This window comes from Lactuca saligna, chromosome 8 (assembly GCF_052625555.1).
Source record: "Lactuca saligna cultivar CGN05327 chromosome 8, ASM5262555v1, whole genome shotgun sequence".
NCBI lineage: Eukaryota > Viridiplantae > Streptophyta > Magnoliopsida > Asterales > Asteraceae > Lactuca > Lactuca saligna.
In genome coordinates this window covers 2,426,893-2,449,327 of record NC_136424.1, presented here as the reverse complement: position 1 = coordinate 2,449,327, position 22,435 = coordinate 2,426,893, and the positions used below count along the sequence as shown (strand labels likewise).

General features: G+C 38.9%; 1 protein-coding gene across 1 annotated transcript; it reads left to right on the top strand.

The window, feature by feature from the left end:
• Nucleotides 1–17,956: 17,956 nt before the first annotated feature.
• LOC145008924 (uncharacterized) lies at nucleotides 17,957–22,153 on the top strand. Its single transcript, XM_078967547.1, has 7 exons — nucleotides 17,957–18,890; nucleotides 19,781–19,819; nucleotides 20,022–20,092; nucleotides 20,950–21,014; nucleotides 21,095–21,184; nucleotides 21,284–21,376; nucleotides 21,471–22,153. The coding sequence occupies exons 1-7, from the start codon at nucleotides 18,223–18,225 to the stop codon at nucleotides 21,870–21,872; spliced, it is 1,428 nt and encodes a 475-aa protein (XP_078823673.1). The 5' UTR covers nucleotides 17,957–18,222; the 3' UTR covers nucleotides 21,873–22,153.
• Nucleotides 22,154–22,435: the final 282 nt, after the last annotated feature.

The window sequence follows — 22,435 nt, the reverse complement described above, 5'->3', positions numbered from 1 at the left end:
GAAACCCTACTACTGGTGGCTGATGATGAAGCTTGACGTTGCAAAGTATGTGGCTGAGTGTGTGACGTGTGCAAGAGTCAAGACACAACATTAGAAACTATACGGGAGTTTAGAACCTTTGCCTGTGCCTATGGGAAATTGGGAGGACATCACAATGGATTTTGTCACTAAACTGCCCAGGACAAAGAATGGTCACGACATGATTTGGGTGGTCGTTGATCGATTCACTAAGAGGCGCATTTCATAGCAGCCAAGGAGAAATGGTCTATGGAGAAGCTTGCAAATTCTTACGTGAAGGAAATTGTGAGGCTTCACGGTGTTCCGCTAACAATTGTGTTGGATCGTGATAGTCGTTTTACCTCAAGATTTTGGAAAAAAAGTCTACAAGAGGAATTGGGTACCAAGTTGTGTTTAAGTACAGCTTACCATCCGCAGACTGATGGTCAGAGCGAATGAACAATACAAACACTTGAAGATATGCTAAGAGCATGTACCTTAGAATTCCAAGGTAACCGGGATGAACGTTTACCTTTGGTAGAATTTTTCTTGTTGGCTTGAGGCTGGGGAAAAGCAGTTTATGGGACCGGAGATAGTTCATCAAACTGCTGAGAAGTTGAAAATAATTAGGGAAAGAATGTTAGCAGCTCAGGATCGTCAAAAGAGCTATGCTGACAACAAGCGAAGACCGATGACTTTTGAAGTTGGAGATTCGGTTTTGCTTAAAGTATCGCCGTGGAAGGGACTCATAAGATTTGGTAAAAGGGGAAAATTAAGTCCAAGGTTTATTGGACCGTTTAAAGTTCTTCAGAGGATTGGGAACCAAGCTTACAAATTCGAACTACCAGAAGAACTGAATGGAATTCATAACACTTTCCATGTGTGTTATTTGAGGAAGTTCACAGGAGAAGTTCCCGACATGATTCCACTTTCGGAGTTAAGAATCGATGAGAACAAAAGGTTGATTGAGGAACCGGAGGCAATCGTTGACCGAAAGACTAAGAAGTTGCGATGTAAGATGGTTGAGTTAGTGCTTGTCCGATGGAAACACACGAATGGGCCGAATCTCACCTGGGAGACGGAGAGTGACATGATGGGTCGCTATTCACATTTGTTGGCTGATGTGTGATTCCGGGGACGGAATCATTCTAAGGTGGGCAGAATTGTAACGCTCGTGTTTCTGGGCTTGCCATTTTTAGCAATGTAATAGTCTAGGTTAACCTTTGTAACCCCAATTTGAAATAATAAGAACGTATTATTTGAGTATTATGTGTTTCGTGCTTAATTGCTTAATTATGTGATATGATTAATTAAGAATAAAATGAGCGTCCAACTTTAAGTGTAAAATAAACTTGATATTTTTGGATAATGTTGTAGTAGTTGAAACGAGGTTTCCGAATATATATAGAACGCCCAAATCTGACTTCGTATGAGGAAGTTATGATTTTCTGAAGTTTCGATGTGGCAATATGCAGCCCGAGTACTCGATTTGAGATCGAGCGGTTTTTAGCCGAAGCAATCTAAACAAGAATTGAAGATCTTATTGTTAGTAGCGAAACGATGAAAAGTTAGGCGAGAACGGATGTCGGACGAAGAAGTTATGAATTTATAGCGAAGTTTTTCTGTCCCGACCTCCTAAAAATAAATAATAAAAATAAAGTCAGAATTTGCTGACGGAGTCTAAACAAAAGTTGTAGAGCGTAGTCTCACCTACGCGTGGATATAAAGAACGTCGAAAATGGAGTTCGTATGAGAGAGATATGAATTTTCGAAGTTTGTTAAATATTTAATATTTAATTTTAATTTAAAATTTCGATATTATCCGGAGGGGAGTCACCGGACTCGCCCAAAGTACGCCCAGCGTACTGGTGTACGCCCAGCGTACCACTCAAGTACTCAGAGTCGTAAGCGATGATGTATAAGGCCGATGACGCTAGGGATGACGGCAACCCGAGGTGTACGCCCCGTGTACCCCAGAGTTACGCCCAGCGTAACCCCGAGGCTCAGCCTATAAAAAGGGGGGTATGAAGGTAGCTTTATTTCTTTTACAATTTCTTCATTCTCTCTAATCTTTTGCCTCAATTTGCGTGTTGTTCGTACCCCGAAGCCCCGGTAATATTCCCGAGCCCCGAAGTAAGATCCGAAGCCCCGAGGATCCCGAAGAGCGTTATTCCCGAGCCGAAGCCCTGCCCGCGAGGAGCCCAGTTTTATGAAGATCTTCCAGATCTACGGAGAAACACCTCTTCTGCAAACCGTAGTGCTGCCCGATCATTTTCTGATCAAGTGAGTGTGTAGTTATTTTCATTCCAACGCAATATTATGAAGTATTTTATATAAAATATGTGTTATGTGTATATATTTTATTGTTATACGTGTGAGTGTATATTCACTCTCTTCTATCTTATAGATCTGATTTATTCTCTATGAAATACGTGTTATGTGTGTATGCCTCATTTGTTATGTGGAATATGTGTCGATTAAAGCATGCTATACAGGTTTTTAAACAATGTATAAAAATGTATATTTTTATCTACTAATATGTTGGGTAGAACATGGGTAGAAAATTTGTGTGTAATAAACAGATGAGAGGCCTCGGTGTTATTGGTGTTATTCTAGTCATTCAGCAGAGTATGGATGACGACCACGGACTATTCTAGACTGTCCTGTGGAACACTAGCAGGCTCATTACGTGTAGGTGTTGTGAACGACGTGTTCACCGGTGTACTCTATCCCCCACATGGTTGCCTTTAGGACACTTATTGTTGAGGAAGACCCTCTACAGTAATGTCCGTCCCGATGAAAATCCCGAATTAGGTTCCTTGTAATAGATGTTATTTTTAGGGACGTAAAGTGAGGATAACGGGAATGGGTAATCTGGTTTATTTGTTGATTGTTGAAATTAAATATTTATTGCGGGTTGAAAACCCTATATGCTTACCAGGCTCCCAAGCCTGACCCACTCAGTTTATTTGTATTACAGGAAGTGGCGCAAGAGCTTAAGATGGGCGAATCATCAAGTTGTTTTGTTTACAAGTCTGTATATGTATATATTTGTTGAATGACTTGTAATGCTATCGTTTATGCTTTATGATCTGTATCGGAACATGACATCCCGACTTTTGATTATGAAATGAAATCATATTTCTTTATGAAATGTTTGATAAATATCTATTTTATCATGTTTTGTTTTTGGGAACAAATTCCGCATATCTTTTAAAATTAAAAGGATGTACTCTGAAAATTATTTTAAAAAACATAAATGAAATCGGTCTTTTCTGGCCGTGATTTTGGGGATGTCACATGATGCAGTACACCAGCGAACATATAGTTCACCAACACCTACGAGTTGTGAGTCTGCTAGTGTTCCACTCGACTGTCTAGAAAGGTTCATGATCGTCATCTATACTCCGCTAGATGACAACAACAACATCGAGGTCTCTCATCATTTTAACACACACCATCTATTTCATCTACCAATTTGTTATACCCAACATGTTTGTAGATAAAAATACAAATGCAGTTTAAATCATTTTAAAACCTGTATAAAACATTCATTCAACACCCATCTCAAATAAACAAACAATATAATTACACATAGCACATATTTTATAGAAAATAGTCCATATCTATGTGTAAGATGAAAGTGACTATGCGCTCACTTGTTTTAACGATAATCGGGAAGCACTTCATTACTTAAAACAATATTCTTCGATGAAACCAGGATGATTTCTCAAAAACCAGGCTTCATTCGAGCAGAGTTTCGGCTCGAAAACTATTTTTCTCGGGATCTTTAGGCTCTCCGGGACTTGCTTATGATGCTAGGACGAAATAATAGGCTTGGGGGTATTTAAAGTAGGTATAAAGAAAGTTGAGGGGTGGAAATTCTAACATTACTTCGGCTAGATTCGTTTCCTATTTATAGGAGACCGAAGCACCTTAGTACGCGGGGAGTACTGCCTCGCATAAGTCTTCGCTGGGTGTACTTCGTACGCTCGGCGTACGAAGTGGATCAGCTCGGACGCGTCAAGGCTACCACACGTGGCTTACATGTGAAGAAGTAGGGATGCATCGCCAATCTCGGACCGTGAACACTTACACGAGTACGCTAGGCGTACTCCCTTGGTACGCTGGGCGTACTTCCCCGGACCAGCCTCGAAATTTGTGCCCAAAACTTCAAAAATTCATAACTTTCACATACGAACTCCGTTTTTGATGTTCTTTATATCCACACGTAGGTGAAATTATGCTCTACAACTTTCGTTTAGACTCTGTCCACTAATTTTGAATTTATTTTTAAACTTATATATTTAACAGGTCGGGACAAGAAAAGTCCGTTAAAAATCATAACTTCTTCATCTGATGACCGTTTTCGTTTGTCTTTTTACCGTTAAACTACAATCAACAAGATCTTTGATTCTCGTTTAGATTGTTTTGACTAAAAATCACTCGATCTAAAATTAGAGTTTCGGGCTGCATACTGCTATGTCAAATCTTAGAAAATTCATAACTTCCTCATACAAAGTCAGATTTGAACATTCTTTTTATGCACACTCTCGGTTTAACGAACACTACGACTCTCATTTAGATTGCAAATGCTAAAAAGCACTCTATCGTAAATTCACTTTTTACGTCACACAACGTTGTGTCGGTTCTGACGCGAAACTTCGACAAGTCATAACTTCTTCGTTATAACTCGGAATTCGGTATTCTTTATATCTCCGGAATCCTTATTTCAACAACTACAACTCTCTTCATAGATATTGGGTTTATCTAACATTTATTTTCGATGCTTATTTTTATTCTTAACTTATTAAATCGTAATAATTAAGCAATAAACACATAACAATCAAATAATGCATCGTTATTATTTCAAAACAAATTACAAAGGTTCACCTAGACTATTACATTACCATTAATGCATAACCTAGAAACACGGATGTTACAATTCTCCCCCCCCCCTTAGGATGATTCCATCCTTGGAATCACACATCAGCAAACAAATGCGGGTAGCAACTCATCATGTCACTCTCCGTTTCCCATGTGAGATTTGGCCCATTCGTATGTTTCCATCGCATAAACACTAAATCGATCATCTTACGTCGCAACTTATTAGTCTTACGGTCAACGATTACCTCTGGTTCTTCGATTAATCTTATACTTTCATCCAACCTTAATTCTGAAATTGGAATTATATCGCGAACTTCTCCCGTGAACTTCCTCAAATAACACACATGGAAAGTGTTATGAATATCATCTAGTTCTTCTAGTAGTTCTAGATTGTAAGTTTGGTTCCCAATCATCCGAAGAACTTTAAACGGTCCAATAAACCTTGGACTCAAGTTTCCATTTTTACCAAATCTTATAAGTCCCTTCCACGGCTAGACTTTAAGTAAAACTGAATCACCAAATTCGAATGTTATCGGTTTTCTTTTCTTGCCAGCATAGCTCTTTTGGCGATCCTGAGCTACTAACATCCTTTCCCTAATCACTTTCAACTTTTCAGCTGTCTGATGGACTATTTCAGGTCCCATAAACTGATTTTCCCTAGCTTCCAGCCAACACGATGACGTTCGGAACTTTTGTCCATACAAATCTTGATAAGGTGTCATCTTGATGCTTTCGTGGAAACTATTATTGTAGGAAAATTCTACCAAATGTAAATGTTAATCCCAATTAACTTGGAATTCCAGGTTACATGCTCTTAGCATATCCTCCAAGGTTTGAATTGTTCATTCGCTCTGACCATCAGTTTGCAGATGGTAAGATGTACTTAAACATAATTTGTACCTAATTCCTCTTGTAGACTTCTCCAAAACCTTGACGTGAAACGACTATAGCAATCTGACACGATCGTCAGGGGAACACTATGAGGTTTCACTATATCTTTCATGTAAACATTTTCAAGCTTTTCCATAGACCACTTCTCATTGGTGACTATGAAATGTACACTTTTTGTGAACCGATCAATGACCACCCAAATCATGTTGTGACCGCTTTTTGTTATGGGCAGTTTAGTTACAAAATCCATGGTGATGTCTTCCCATTTACCCATGGGTATAGGTAAGGGTTCTAAAATCCCATACGGTTTCTGATGTTGTGCTTTAACCCTCGCACATGTCACACACTCGACCACATACTTTGCAACATCGAGCTTCATCGTCGGCCACCAATAGTAGGGTTTAGATCCCTATACATTTTCGTGCTACGGGGATGAATTTAGTACATAGTATTGTGAGCTTCTTCCATCAGAATATATCTTAATACTCCCATCTTAGGTACCCAAATACTATCCTGGAATACTTTCAACCCTTGTTGTTTGTACCGAACACTAACGTTTTGCCCAAACGTTCTTCCTTTCGGTCATTTTTCTCCTGAGCTTTCTTTATATTTATCACAATTGTTGAGACAACTTCAATTCTCAATGCTCTTGACCTTTTCTTTTCAAGGTTTACCTTCCGAATGAGAGCATCAGCGACAACATTTGCTTTACCAGGCTGGTAAAGTATCTCACAGTCGTAGTCCTTGAGTAACTCTAGTCAGCGTCGTTGCCTCATGTTCAATTCCTTCTGATTAAAGAGGTACTGAAGACTCTTATGATCAGTGAAAAGTTTGCATTTTGTTCCATAAAGATAATGCCTCCATATCTTTAGGGCGAATACTACCGCTGCCAACTCCAGATCATGATTGGGGTAGTTCTTTTCATGTTCTTTCAATTGTCTCGATGCATATGCTATCACCTTATCCCTTTGGGTCAGAACACAACCTAACTCAACTCTAGATTCATCACTATAAACTGCGAAGTCTTCAACTCCTTCAGGAAAAGAAAGAATCGGTGCTTCACAAAACTTCTTCTTTAACTTCTGGAATAATTCCTCATGGTTCTCTTTCCAAATATAAGTAGCTCCTTTGTGGTTCAAAGCTGTCAATGCAGCGGCTATCAAAGAAAAACCTTGGATAAACCTTCGGTAATATCCAACTAATCCTAGAAAGCTTTGGATCTTCGTAGGATTCTTTGGTTGTTCCCACTTTATTATAGCTTCAATATTAGCTTGGTTAACCACATGACCCAAAAATTAGACTTCTTGAATCCAAAAATCACATTTAGAGAACTTTTCATACAACTTCTCCCTTTTTAATACTTCTAACACTTCTCGCAAGTATCTTCCATGCTCCTCCTGGCTTTTCAAGTAAATCAGAATGTCATCTATGTACATTATCACAGATTTATCTAGGAATGGTTTACAAACCCTGTTCATTAAATCTATGAAGGCTGTTGGAGAATTGGTTAGTCCAAACGACATAACCAATAACTCGTAGTGTCCATATCTTGTTATGAATGCAGTTTTTTCTATATCCTGCTCTCTCACCTTGAGCTGATGATATCCTGACCTAAGATCGATTTTCGAGAAATAACTCGAACCTTGCAACTGATCAAACATGTCATCAATCATTGGCAACATGTATTTGTTCTTTATTGTTGCATATTCAGCTCTCTGTAATCTATGCACATTCTCATGCTCTCATCTTTCTTCTTCACGAATAACATCGGAGCTCCTAGGGTGATGAACTAGGTCTAATGAAACCGTTGTCCAACAACTCCTGAAGTTGTGTCATAAGCTCCTTCATTTCTGTCGGTGCTGATCGATATGGAGCTTTTTCTATTGGTGTTGTTCCTGATAACAAGTCTATTCTAAACTTCACTTGTCTATCAGGGGGCAATCCAGGATGATTTTCGTATCGACCAAAAATTTCAACAAAATTTAGCTTTTCAAAAACAACCATTTTAATCACGTTATTACAAAAAGGTTTTCAATACATTTATTATTAGAGTATTCCCAGGTCCATATCATAAAACATAATCACGAGGAGCGGTACGATCACGCCTTTGCCTTGCCACGGTCTCCTGAAGAACCTGAAAAACATTAAACCACAACTGTAAGCCTGAAAGTTTAGTGAGATACCCTTAAAATACCAACCACATATACCACACACATAACATGCTATATCATATCGAATCACAGAACAACCATGCATATCGAGTCTGCAGTGTGGTTGGTCTGCCCGCACCGGGCCTTCAATCCACCTGGTCCACTCTCTGAGTCTACAATATGATTGGTCCGCCCGCACCGGGCCTTCAGTCGGCCTGGTCCACTCTCCGAGCCTTAGCACGTCTGGTCCGCCCTCGTGGGGCCTACAACCTATCCGGACCGCTCGCTGGGCCTTCGGAATAACCGGTCCGCGCTGGGTATGTTGGCCTACAACACAAAGCAAGTCCCGCTTCAACCCAACCCTAGTCCAACAACCATGTGCACATAAACATACAATCATATAAAAATTCATAGTCAACAAGCCGATCTATCAGATCACATAACATATCATCATCCTAACCAGGATACCGACCTAACCGGTCATTAGCATAGCATCATCCTAAATACCAGGATACCGACCTTAACCAGGTCTCTAACATATACCATCCTAGCTACCAGGATGCAAACATATCAAAGTAATAACATAACAACAAATACCCAGATCTCAATCCAATAAAGGGTCGGCCTTGGTGCCTTAGACCCTGTTGATATAGTGAAGATAACTCACCTCGCAACTGCTGACTAAAAAGATAGATCACGCTGCTCCAACCTCCGACACGAACTCCACCACTGATAATACCAAAAGACTGAACTCAATAAATACCAATACTTACCAAAATACTCCTGGAATTCAACTGGTCAACTCTTGGTCAAAGTCAAAGTCAAAGTCAACCTTCTGGCTGACTCTACTCGCCGAGTCCCCCAACACTGAAAATGACCCCCTTTCGAATCACTGAGTCATCCCTTGACTCACTGATTCTTAGCTTAACCAGGAAAGGCTAAGACCTCATGACCAGACTCGTCGGGTCCAAGGCTATCTTCAACCAAATCGCCGAGTTGTTCTTCAAACTCGTCGAGTTCTTGCCCGCCTTTAAGCAACTCGCCGAGTACACCCTTGTGACTCGCCGAGTACCACTTGTTCTTAACCCATACAGAAGCCTTTCAGGCCATGCAATTGATCCAAAACGTAGATCTACCCTTCTACAACCATTCCATCACGTAAAGTGGCGAACTTTACGTGAATCCAAAGAGATCTAGACATTTTACACTCTAGGGATAGGGTTTGGGACAAGATGGCTTCACCAATCACTCAGTAACAGGGATTTTAATGCACTCTAGACCTTCTCCATTCCAGATCTGAGGTAGCAACCTCATATCTAACCTTCAAACTCTAAATACCACAAGCCAAACTTTCCATACAACCCAAAAATGAAGAATCTACATGAATAGCAGCCCAAAACGAGATAATACCTCAAAGAGAATTCCCCAATCAACAAGGATTCTGAATCTAAGCAAAGCCCCTTGCTCCAAGCCTCATAACTCTCCAAGATCTTCCTCCAACTTTCTTCTCCAAGGCTTAAATGCACTCAAATCCTTCACAATCACGTTTCTAGGGTTTTCTGGACTTCAAGGGAAGGTAAGGTGGCTGGGGAGAGGGTATAATGTCCTTTATATAGGGCTCATTCCCCGAAATTAGAGTTTTCTTCGCACATCACCTACTCGCCGAGTCCAACTTTGGACTCACTGAGTTGGCCACTTAATACGCGACCTGAGTCGCGACCCTACTCGCCGAGTCCACCCATGGACTCACCGAGTTGCCCTTCAAATTTACACTTTGAACCCCGAACTTGCACTCCTGGACTCGGGATGTTACAATTTTCAGGAAAGATTTCCGAATAGTCACACACCACCGGTATGTTGTGCATTTCCTTCTTCTCCTTCTTGACATCGATCACGAACGCCAAGTATGATGTACATCCTTTAGACAAACATTTTCTGGCTTTCATCAGGGAAATGATTCCAAAATTCAACCTGCGCTTGTCTCTGTACACCAAAAATGACTCTTTTCCAGGCGGGTTTACCCTTACTATCTTTTTCTTGCACAATATTTCAACATCATTGGCGCTAAGCCAATCCATTCCCATAACAATGTCGAAACCATATAACTCGATGGGTAACAACTTTTCTTGGAATTTGTTTCCGTTTAAGTCGATGACACTGTTCTTAATACAATCGCTAGTAGGTATGAATTTGCCATCAGCAACTTCTACAATTAGGGCATCATCTAGCTATTCTATAGGCAATGATAGTCTTTCACCAATTTATGTGATATAAAGGACTAATTAGCTCCAGAATCAAACAATAAATTGGCAGGCATTCCATTTACAAGAAAGGTACCTGAAGCGACATACGTGGCGTCCTTTGCGGCTTCCAATGTCATTTGGAAAGCTCTAGCTTTTGGCTTTGGTGGGAGATTGGGCTTTGCTGCCTGTTTCTTCTTCGGGCAGTCCTTCAAAATGTGCCCTTCTTCATTGCGCCCATAACAGACTTTCTTAACGGAGGTGCATTCATTGGCATAATACCCAAACTTTCCATATTTATAACATGTGACCTCTCCATCACATTTCCCAGAGTGCTTCTTTTTGCACTTCTCACACCACTTCGATTCGGCTCCTCCTCCAAATTTTCTCGAACCAGACTTCGAGAACTTGCCTTTCTTGTTGGAACCTGAAGTTCCTTCAAACTTTCTCTTCTCTCCAACTTCAACCTTGCTGGCAGCTCTCCCTTTTATCATATCTTCAACAAACTTAGCATCCCATATATCAGCCTCCAAAGTAAGTGCCTGACGGACTGGCAACGCATACTCCCATGGAAGACCCTTTGCGTACCTGTCAATTTTCATCAGCTCATCTGGGATAATACACAAAGCAAACTCCATTTTTTCTGTGAAGTTATTGGTGTATTCATCGATGGTCATACTTCCCTTCTTTAATGTCAAAAATTGGTTTTCCAGCTCAAGCAGATTTTGGTCCGAGCAATACTTGCGCTTCAAATGCTCCAAGAACTCTGGCCAAGTCAGTTGCAGTGGCTCATTAGGGCTTAGGGTCTTTCCCAGAGTGTTCCACCAGCGAACAACGCTACCTCTGAACTGACGCGTACTTCAAATATGGTTTGTAACTTGCCTTGACAACCTCATGTCATGAAGGCCAATTCCATCTCCGAGATCCAATCCATTACTCCGATAGGATCTTTCTTTCCAGTCAAAGTTGATGGCTTGCAAGTCATAAAATCTTTGTACTTGCATCCATTTTTCTCGACTCCTTCCTCTTGATTTTTCCTCCTGTCCACAAGCGGTTCAGTCTTACCAACAGATCTACTGTAATTTCCCTGCTCTGACCGACCGTCATTTAATTCTGGTTGTTCAATAGGCATTGAAGGTTCGCTCCTATTGTTCAAGAATAATTGTCTCATTTCCTCCCTATGTTCAGCCATCATGGCTTGAATCATGGCTCGCACTCCATTCATTATGATTGGTTCTGGTGCAGCTTCTGCTATAGGCACATGTTCCAGCACTTGGGGTTGAGGTTGTTGGTTTCTGTTTGCATTTCCAGCTCCACTTCGGGTTTTTGCCATTATGATCTATTCACCAGATAAGGTTTCCAGATCTGGTCAGCAACAAACCATAGATTCGAACAAATAATGGTATATATGGCCATATAGCATTTAGCACATAAAAATATTTTAGGCATCTTTCCTAAAATATACTAGTGCTCGTATGGTAGACACTCATCTCACAATCATCACTTAGCATTCTAAGTTTAATTCTAGAAATCCTACAAATTCCTAGTTCACTTAAACTAATGCTCTGATACCAACTGTGACATCCCCAAATTTCTCAGCTATAAAAGACCGATTTAGTTTATGCTTTTAAAATAAAATCAGAGTAATCTCTTTTTAAAAGATGTTGCAGAATTTGTCACCAAAACAAAACATGATAAAAATTTATCAAAACATTTCTTAAAGAAATATATATTTTTATTATATATCAAAACCTCGAAATGTCCACATCGATACAGACCAAAAGCATAACCAGTACATTATAAGAAGATCATTGGCATTGGTCTTGTTTAGATTCTTCTTTTGAAGGTGGATCTAGAGGACATGGTGACAAGGTCGTTGCCCAAAGTGAAGTTCAAGCTTTGCTTGGACTTGGTTGATGTTCGCAGGAGATAATCCCCTTAGGACCTTGATGGCAAGAAGGGAGAGGAAGTTATTGTTTGAGGTGGAGTTCATAGGTACGCATAAACATGACATATGGACTAGGTTGGATTGAAAGAATTAGACCATGAAAGTGATATGGAGATAAGAAGATCATTGGCGTTGGTCTTGTTTAGATTCTTCTTCTGAAGGTGGATCTGGAGGATATGGTGACAAAGTTGTTGCCCAAAGTGAAGTTCAAGTTTTGCTTGGACTTGGTTTATGTTCGTAGGAGGTAAGCCCCTTCGGGGCTTGATGGCAAGAAGGGACAGGAAGTTCTTGTTTGAGGTGGAGTTCAAAGGATGCTCAAGTTAAGGTGGAGATTGTTAAATGTGACTCGAGCATTTAGAGCATGCTCATGGAGAATTTGGAGCACTTGGAACTCAATGGAGCACTTTGGGTTCATGGAGCATGTGTCAAAGGATCAGATCATCTGAAAAGGGATTAATGAATAGTCTGATAAAGGAACGAATCAAGTGCCAAAGGAACAAATCATATAAAAGGGGGTTTGGAGCATCTGGAAGAGGTTTAGAGCACTTGGGAGTAAAATGGAGAAACAAGGGAACATGTTGCGCCATTTGGTAAAGTGCTGGTCCAAGAAGGATGCAAGTTGCGCCATGTTGGATCCTTCTTGCACCATGCATATCTCTACGACGCCATGGAGTGTCCTTATTGTGCCAAATAGGTGGCTTCTTGTACCAAGCATGGCCTTATTGTGCCAAGCATGTCATTGTTGCGCCAAGGTAGTGATGTTTCTCCAACCTAGAAGTTCTTGTGCCACTCTTGATATCTATTGCACCATCCTTGCACATGTTGCACCATCATGGTGTAAGATGGGCCATTTTGATTCCTTGATGAGCAATGGTATCCCTGATGATGAAAGTATGCTATGAAGTTCTCTATGATGCTCAAGATCGTTCATAAGTGATGGGTTTTATGCAAAACAAATAAAATCATATGTGTGCATGCAACCCTAGTTTTTGATCTATGTTTTCTATAATTGAACATACAACTTTGAACATTAAATAAGAGCCCTAAGGATACCTAGGTATTTTTGAAAATTAGAAAAAAAGAAAGAAAACATACCTTTTGATCCGTTAGAAGCAAGCACCATAATTATCGTGTCTCTAGTGGTTCACACCCAAGCTAGCAAGAAGGATGAGAAGAATAGAGGAGAGATGAGAATTTCGATCCTATGCTATCTAGGGTTTGAGGTGCCGAATTTGAGAGGGTTTAAGGCCCTTTATATATGTGAGGTAGCTTAGAGCCAAAGTTAGGTTTTAAGGAGGAAACCCTAATCCCTTAGCTCGGTGACCAAGCAGCCCATGAATCTCCATCTAAGAGCCTTTGGACGAAAATTCTAGGCCCTTCCTAGAAGTTTTCGTCCAACCTCTTTCAAGGAGGTTCTAAAGCCCTTTTCCTCAACTATCAATAAATTGTCAAATAGCCCATGCACTTTTAATTAATACAATTAATCCCAAATTTAATTCTAATTAATTTCGGATCAACTATTAATTAAACAATATGATTTCTAATTAATATATTATTTTCATAATATATTAATAAACCGATTATTTCAATTTATTAATCAAATAATAAATCAACCTCTCTCTCCAAAAATCATCATGTCCAATTGCTAGCTAGGTTTGAGGGCAACCCAAAAGGATTGTGTTGCTATTAATTCAAGTTTATACCAATTATAGTTATGGGCTTAGACACTTAATCTAACAAGAATTTGTTATTACCCAAGGATTACATCATGCTGTGTCACCATCATGGATGTTGGGTCTTTAGTGTTCATGATGCGCCACTTGTACGTCATGGTGCTCCATCATGTGTTTTGTTGATGCTCATGGGTTGTATGACATGGGAGAATGTTCCAGAAGATGATGCATGACAGATTGTGATTGATTGACACCTTTCATGGGCCAATAGGCTTGACCCATTAGGGTTTTAGGTCTGATCCCTCAAGTATAAATAAGGATGCATGCTTAGTTATTTGACATGCATTGTATCTTATATCCTTAGTGAGTAGGACAAATCTCTGGTGAATTATACTTATAACCTCTATCTGAGAACTCTGAAATAAAGAATACTCCCCTATTGCCCGTGGACGTAGGCCACCTTGACCGAACCACGTTAATATTGTGTCTTTGTGTGCTTTTAGTTTTGTTTGTTATACGCGTTACTTCCTAACAAGGGTCATATGATCTTGGCAAGTGGCATCAAATTTGTTTTGAGTATTGACGAGTATCGTCTGATTTCCTAACATTTAAAAAACAAAAAATCACCCTCATTTTTCTTACCATAAATACCTTATTTTTTTGCTTGGGGCCTCAAATCGGTTTGGAACGACACTGGAATCTACTATATATTCAATTCGTGAGGCTTCTCTTTGCCCTTCTAATTGGTGATACTTTTTTACTACCACATCTGTTTGTAAGGTTTCTAGTTAGTTGGTGTTGAGTTTCCTACTTAGTTGATACCTATTTAAAACCTTTGTTGATTTGCTAGTCCGTGTTATGACTCCCCCCCCTCTTTAAGTTTGGTGTTGTCCCTCCATTTCGCAGTTTATCTTCATATCCAAATGTATGTTGTTACTTTAGTTCTTTCGTGTTGCTCTTCATATCTGTTGGTGATTTGTTTCACTAACTGTATTTAAGTGTAATGGGTTGACTTGTTGACCAAAATCAAATTTGATGAACATTAAACAAGTAAGGAAGGAGCGGAGTGCACACTTGTTTAAGTTTATTCAAGATTAAAAACATATTGTCCTTTAGGGGCGAAGCCCCTGAACGAACGGGGGTCCGGGGCAACGCCCCTGGGAGCGAGGTCCAAGGGGCGACAACCCCTGGCGGGGTCCAAGGGGTAGAGCCCCTTACTGGGGTCGAATTTTTTGGTACTCACGAAATTCATACTTCTCATTCTCTGTTCTGAATCTATCTTCCAAGTCTTATCCAATCAAAGATTAGAGAGTAACACCCAAATATTTTGATTTGAAAGTGAAATCACCAGTCTCAGAATATCCAAGTGCCTTTATTACCCCGAAATTCTAACAAGTTTAGTTAGCTTGGTTTAGTTTGCTCATGTAATATCTGGATGTTGGTTTTAGGTTGTTCCTTGTATGTTTTTGTCCAATTTTTGTTGGTTGTGTATATAAAATGTATTGTCCTTACAAAATGAAATATGATGAAAGTGTTTAAAAAAATGTTTTGTTTTCTTTCAAAAATTATATAATTAGCAGTTGGACTTTAAGGAACTAAATTTTAGTATAGATGGGCTAAACCCAGAAGAATGATGATCTTTTGGTTGATTTCTAGTTAGAAGTTCATACGAGTGTATAGATAAATCTACTTTGATTTTGGATATGTTTAAAAAAAATGTTAATAATAACGTATTTAACTAGATATCTGATAACAAAACCAGTTTATTTGATTTTTACCTTTCTATAAGAACGAGGGTAATGTTACTACAAGATCATCTGGTATGTTTATCACAAAGGGATTCGTGGTCTACATGGTTACTAACCACGAATGTGAACACCATCTCAAATATTTGTGATGGCTAGTGGTGGGATGTTTCATCGTCATTTGTGGTGGGGAGCACTAACCACCACACACAATCATTTCTCTCTCTCTCTCTCTCTCTCTCTCTCTCTCTTTATTTCTTTATGTCTCTCTCTACATATATCTATATTTTAATTACTTAAAAAATATATTTTTATTTTAATAAAAAAATAAAAGGAATATAATGGTGGACATATCAATCTTTTAGTAGTTGTAGTATTGTAAAACTCGTCGAGTTGACTGATTACTCCTCCGAGTACTCGTTGATCGGCCCCTTACCGATGCGAGTTACAGAATCCCAAGTACTTCCCAATCGGTCCCTTACTGAACTGAGCAGTGTTGTAAAAGCCGGTCAACTCGGTGATTAATATGTATAATATGTTTAAAGATTTATTATTTAACACAAACACATGTGATTATTACTACATATATATCTTAAATTTTCAGTAATTATTCACGAATTGAGACCATTATGTGTTTTTAGTTTTTGTGTATTCACATGTATATAATTTTGTTATATATTTCAATCAACTTAAGATTTTAACTTATGATTTTGACATATATATATATATATATATATATATATATATATATATATATATATATATATATATATATAAGTTTTTAAAAAATATTTCTACATGAATTACCGAATCCGGGTACTCTCTAAGTACTCGCTACTCGGTAGTTGGCTGAATAGATACCGAGTAACAAGTTCTACAACCTTAAGTAGCTGTAGGGATGAGATTTAGAACCGGAAAACCGGACCGGAACCGGACCCGTTAGAACCGGAATATATAGAACCGGGTCCGGTTCCGGGTTTAAAAATTGGCTTTATCCGGGTTCCGGGTAATCCGGGTTTGGGTCCATTGGGTCCAGGTAAACCGGGTCTAAAATCCGGAACCGGTTTTTGGAACCGGAACCACTTTTAGGGCCGGAACCACTTTTTGTGAAACGTTTACAAGATGTATATCTTATTCGTTTCAACTCCAATTGACATACGGTTTTTTCCAACATGTAGTTTAGAGTTTGTACATGATTCTAGACTATAAATTTTTCATTTTTAGTTTTATATTCATTGACTTACAGTCCTCAAAAGTTGAGATACCAAAGCTGAAAGTTTTTAGTTTTTTAGTTTTTTTGTATTCGGTGAAAGTTTTAAAGCATGCATATCTAATTCGTTTGAAGTCGGATTGACATGTGGTTTTTTTTCAACTTCTAGTTTACAGTTTGTGCATGAGTTTAGACTATAATTTTGTCATTTTTGGTTTAACATTCAATGATTTACAGTCCTCCGAAGTCGGGATATCAAAACTGAAAATGTTTTTGTACTTTGTATTATGTGAAAATATTAACACAGGTATATCTCATTCGTTTAAATTCGGATTGACATGCGGGTTTTTCCAGAGTATATTTTAGACTTTGTACATGATTTTGGACTCTAATTTTGTTAATTGTGGTTTCGTATTCAATAAGTTACAGCCCCCCAAAGTGGAGATATCAATATGAAAATTTTCAAAGTTCAACCCACTAAGTTGTAAGTAATTACCAAAAGTTCCGGTTTTTTCGGGTTTTTCGGGTCTAAACCCACTTTATCCGGTTCCAACCTACCCACTTTGATGTTTCCGGGTTTTCCGGTTCTAGACCCACTTTACCCGGAACCATACCCGGAACCGAACCGGAACCGGTTCCTATATACCGGTCCGGTTTCCGGTTCTATAAAATCCCGTTAACCGGTTCCGGGTTTTCCGGGTCCGGGTTTGGACCCACTTTCATCCCTAAGTAGCTGTGTGTGGTGATGATATATGAGTGGTACCTAAACTTCTCATTTGATAAATAAATTTCAAAGTGCATTTATACAAAACCAATTATATTTGTTGTTTATTAAAGAGAGCTAATATGGTTGTTAGGAATAAATAAATTTGGACCTCATGTGTTTAATTTGATAAATAAATTTCAAAGTGCATTTAATACAAAACCAATTATATTTGTTGTTTATTAAAGAGAGCTAATCTGAATAAATAAATTTTGACCTCATGTGTTTACTAGTACTAGTACTAGATTTTATAGAAATTTGAGAAGGGGGCGGTGGGGTGTTTGACAGGTGTCAGTCGGGCGGATGCAAAGGGTTTGACGCATTCATTATCCAATCACTTAGTTTAAACCTCACGTTGCCGCATAATCAAATATGTCCACGTGGCGGCTATTTTCACCATGAGTTAACGGTGCGAATGATCTAGTAACGTCAAGCGGTCTGTGCACGCTTCCCGACGTCCCGCGAATCCCCTTTATATACGACTCCTCCGCCATTGAATTCCATTTTCATCATATTTTTCAAGGAAGGGGATAAACAACAAGAAACACGTCATCTCTGCCATTAAAAACACATCCCATTTTTTGTTCATACCAATCAAAATCAAAACTATTTGAATAATCCGAGAGTGGTGTGCTTCAATTTCAAGTAAATTTATTTAATCCGGGTCTCATCTGTTAATTTCTTCTTGATTTCTTCTTCCATCTTCCTTCCTTGTTATATGATCTGTCTGGGAATAAAAAACGCATCTGTCGTTGTTCATCTCAATCGGTTGCATTTCAGGGTGCAATCAAAACCCAATTTTCTATCACCGAGAAATCAATCACCATCAGCAGGTGTTTTCTATTCCAGTGTTTATCGTAAAAAATCTGTGATCGTTAATACAGTAGATCCATTTCTAATGGCCAAAGGCGACGCCGCCGGAGAAATCATGCTGACTTCAGGAGCCAGTGGGCGTGTAACCGCGCTCCTCTCTATGCAAGTTTTGAAGAGCTTTTTGATGCTCGTGAACGCCTTTCTTCTGTTGCTATTTTTCCCATTTCGGGGACGGAAGCGGTGTCATTCCGGGCAATTGCCTTTGTCGGAGAAAGGTGGGAAGGAGGAGAAACAGGATGTCGGCGGGAGCGGATGCGGGGTAAATAGTAATAACAACAACAATCGAAAGGTGGGGGTGCCTGTGATGAGAGTCCCGTCGACGATCGTGTCATGGAAGAGTAGCACATCGGCGGCCGTGGCTGTAGACCATGAGGTGGCGATACGTAGGGCACTTGCAATCCGGAAAGTGACGGACGGCGGCGACGTTTGCCGACGGGAGTTTTCGCTTTTTGTGACGCCCAGAGGTGAGACGATGTTCACCCAATCGTGGACCCCTATTTCGGTCAAGACCAGGTGAGTTTGATTCCTTATTTTAGTATTTGGTTTTATCCATAGCTTTATCTTTATCTGTTGTATCTCACTAAAAGTTTAAAAGAAGCCGATTTCTTTAATATGTGACTATAAGGATTTAGATTATTGATCATTGATTAGAACCCAGAAAAAGTGACTTTTTCACTTACTTTAGAGGGTATCTTGAAAAGTTTCAGCTATACAAACAGTTTTTAATCTCTTTTTGGATCTAGGAATAGTTTATGATTTGCTAGTGCGGACCACTCACTTTTGGTTTTCTCATTGCTTGTAGTAATGGGTAGTGTATATGCATGGATGAATTTAATTACAAAACGGTAAAAATTGGTTCTCTTTTGATCTGTTGTAAGAAGGGTAATCTTTTGTTTCTAGTACTTTTTGAGAGAAGAAGTGCTAAGATAATTTCTTGAGCTTGTGAACACTGTTCTTGGGTGTTGGAATTTGTAAATTATGTATGTATACTAATGTCAGATAAGTATGAAACAGTTGAACTATGTGTGATTCTTATGGTGTTTTTTATTTAACTCGATAATAAGATGATGGATGTTGGGATGGAGTTCAAGACAAGGGCATAAGATAATAATTCCACATAACAACGATTTAACCAATTGGATTGACTAGAATAAAACGAGCAAATGGGACAAAGGAATATATTCTAATTATATGACTGTTAAATTCAATGTTATTGTGTGCACTAGGGTTGCTTTCCAAACGTTAATTTCAAGTAATGGATAAGGGAATATCTTCTAATTATTCAGCTATTTAATTAAACCCAATCTTATGGTGTGCTTTTTGACCGATAATTTCAATGTGATGTGGACTTTTCTTATTGTCGTTGTATGAACTGACCATAAAAATTATGTCATCACTTGTAGGGCACTGGTTGTTCTGTTGCATGGACTCAACGAACACAGGTATGTAGGCTTAGGCCTCTTTCTCTTTTTGACTTAATGCAGCAAGAATGACTTCCTAAAGTCTCAGGCTTTCCACATGAAGTTCTAACTTTTTACAAACTTGCTCTCATTTATTTTTTAAAACAAGACAAGGCTTAATGGGAAATCAATAAACAAGCCTTTTGTTTTGTTCTCTGTTGGTTAATGTAGAGTTTTTGAACAGTGGCAGGTATGATGAATTTGCAAAGCAGCTGAATGCACATGGATATAAAGTTTATGGAATGGATTGGGTTGGTAAGTACTTAAAACTAAACATCCATGTAGTGGTGGGTTGTTTTCTTTTCTCCAATTTAGTTATTTCTCCTTTATTCTCTTCTCACTTTGACTCTTTTGAGTATGGAAGGCAAGAAATTGAACCCATCTTTTCCTCATGTTTCTTGTTTCTTTTGCTCACTCGCTTCACCAGTATTTTATTCACATGATTGTCTCCAATTCCCTACATTCCTGTTTCAAAATGTCTTAATGGCAATCTGAACTATGTAGTTTGGTTAAAAAGTTAAGAAGTGATTTGATGCTAAAAAATGTCAAATGTAGGCTAGGCTGTTTCTTGGGGCATAGGAAGTTCTGGTTTGCTTACTTTTGGTCATCAATTAAGGATTAGAAGAGTTGTTGTTGTTGTTCAACTACGCATCTATATTTGGATGTTATGTTGCAGGGGTTGAATTTGAAATATTTTGGATGCCCATGCCCATTGGCGCAAAAGCTCGTCTTGTTAAGTAAGCATATTGCATCATATTATTTGAGTCATTCCATTTATGAAAATGGTTGAGCAAATATGAATTCTTTCTCGCAAATATATTTGCCCTCGAGATCATTTTTTCAATCCCATGACCACTATGCCCTTGGAGAAGACAAGTTCATCACTTTGGTCATGGGAAAGATGAAAAGGGCGTCTTTGATTTTTCTTTCTGAAAAGCTCTAATGATGGAGTTCCAATTTTTGGGTTCTTGTTGTTCTTTTTTATCTGTTAGCAAACATAAAATGTTGGTAATTACAATTGCATTCAAATAAAGAAACCTGTTGACATGAACTTACATCACATGAGATATATATATATGTGTTGATTTCTGTATTTCTACTGTTTTGTTTAGGACATGGTGGGAGCGATGGGCTTCATGCATATGTACACTCTCTTGATGACGCTGTTACTGATGTGGTAAGGTCTAGCTATTATCACACTAATAACAGTCATCGTTGTTGATTTTGCCATCTGACATGGACTCAAATGATATGCAGAAAGCATTTATAAAGCACGTCTTGGCTGAAAACACAGGTCTTCCATGTTTTTGCTTTGGGCATTCAACTGGTGGAGCCATCATTCTTAAGGTAATGTGCTTAAGAATGATAGGGTTCCCAATTCCAGCTTCTCTCCATTGAATTGGTTCTAAAAGCTTTCTTTCTGCAAATTGTGTTGATTACTTTCAGGCTGCGCTTGATCCTAAGGTCGAGAAGTCGGTATCTGGTATTGTGCTCACATCCCCTGCGGTAGGAGTTCAACCTTCGCATCCAATCTTTTTGGTAAGACAACTTCTCCATATTTAGTCATTAGTATGCTTCCTTTGGAGGGTTTGTCTTCGTTTCAGTGCGTTCTGATTTGATGGAAATATGACAGATACTCGCTCCTCTTTTCTCCATCCTGTTGCCCAAGTTTCAACTGAGTGCTGCGAACAAGAAGGGTACGGCTGTCTCTAGAGATCCAGAAGCACTAGTGGCAAAGTACTCCGATCCACTTGTCTATACCGGATCAATTAGGGTTAGAACAGGTCACGAGATTCTCAGGATCACGTCCTTCTTGCAACGCAACATCCAGAAATTAAAAGTGCCGTTCTTCGTTCTCCATGGCACTGCCGACACCGTGACAGATCCAGATGCTTCATTGAAGCTATACAAAGAAGCATCCTCGGAAGACAAATCAATCAGCCTTCTTCCGGGTTATTTACATGACCTACTGTTTGAACCAGAACGAGAAGAGATCAAAAGGGGGATCATCGAATGGTTAAACAGCAGAGCGTGAAAGAGCGAGCGGAGTATGTCGATGGTGGCGTCTGTTGGGAATTATGTATTGGAAATAAAATATGGCTCAAAACGTTGAAGAGACATTTGGGTTGTAAGCTTTCATGTGTAGAGAGAGGGAGAGAGATTCTGCAATGAGTTTTTGATGATTTCTCATGTCAACTCTAGCAGAAACTGCTCCAAGATACTCACTCGCTCATTGTTATTTGACCATGTACTCCGTATTCTGTACATTTTTAGGAGATACCTTCGGTTTCCTGGATCAATTTATGTTTTGCGATAGCCTCCTTCTCTCTCTCTCTCTCTCTCTCTATATATATATATATATATATATATATGTATATATATATATATATATATGAAAAGTGAATATACCAGTAAGGGTATATAAGCTTAGGTACTCAAACCCACCGTAATACATCGTTTTGTTTGATATATTTATTATAAAGTTCTTAACCTTTAATTCCTAACTTGATTTAATTTCAAGATTTTAAAATTCCATTATTATCTTTCTCTTAAATCACATCTTTTTACCGAACACCTACTAAGCTGTATATGCTATAG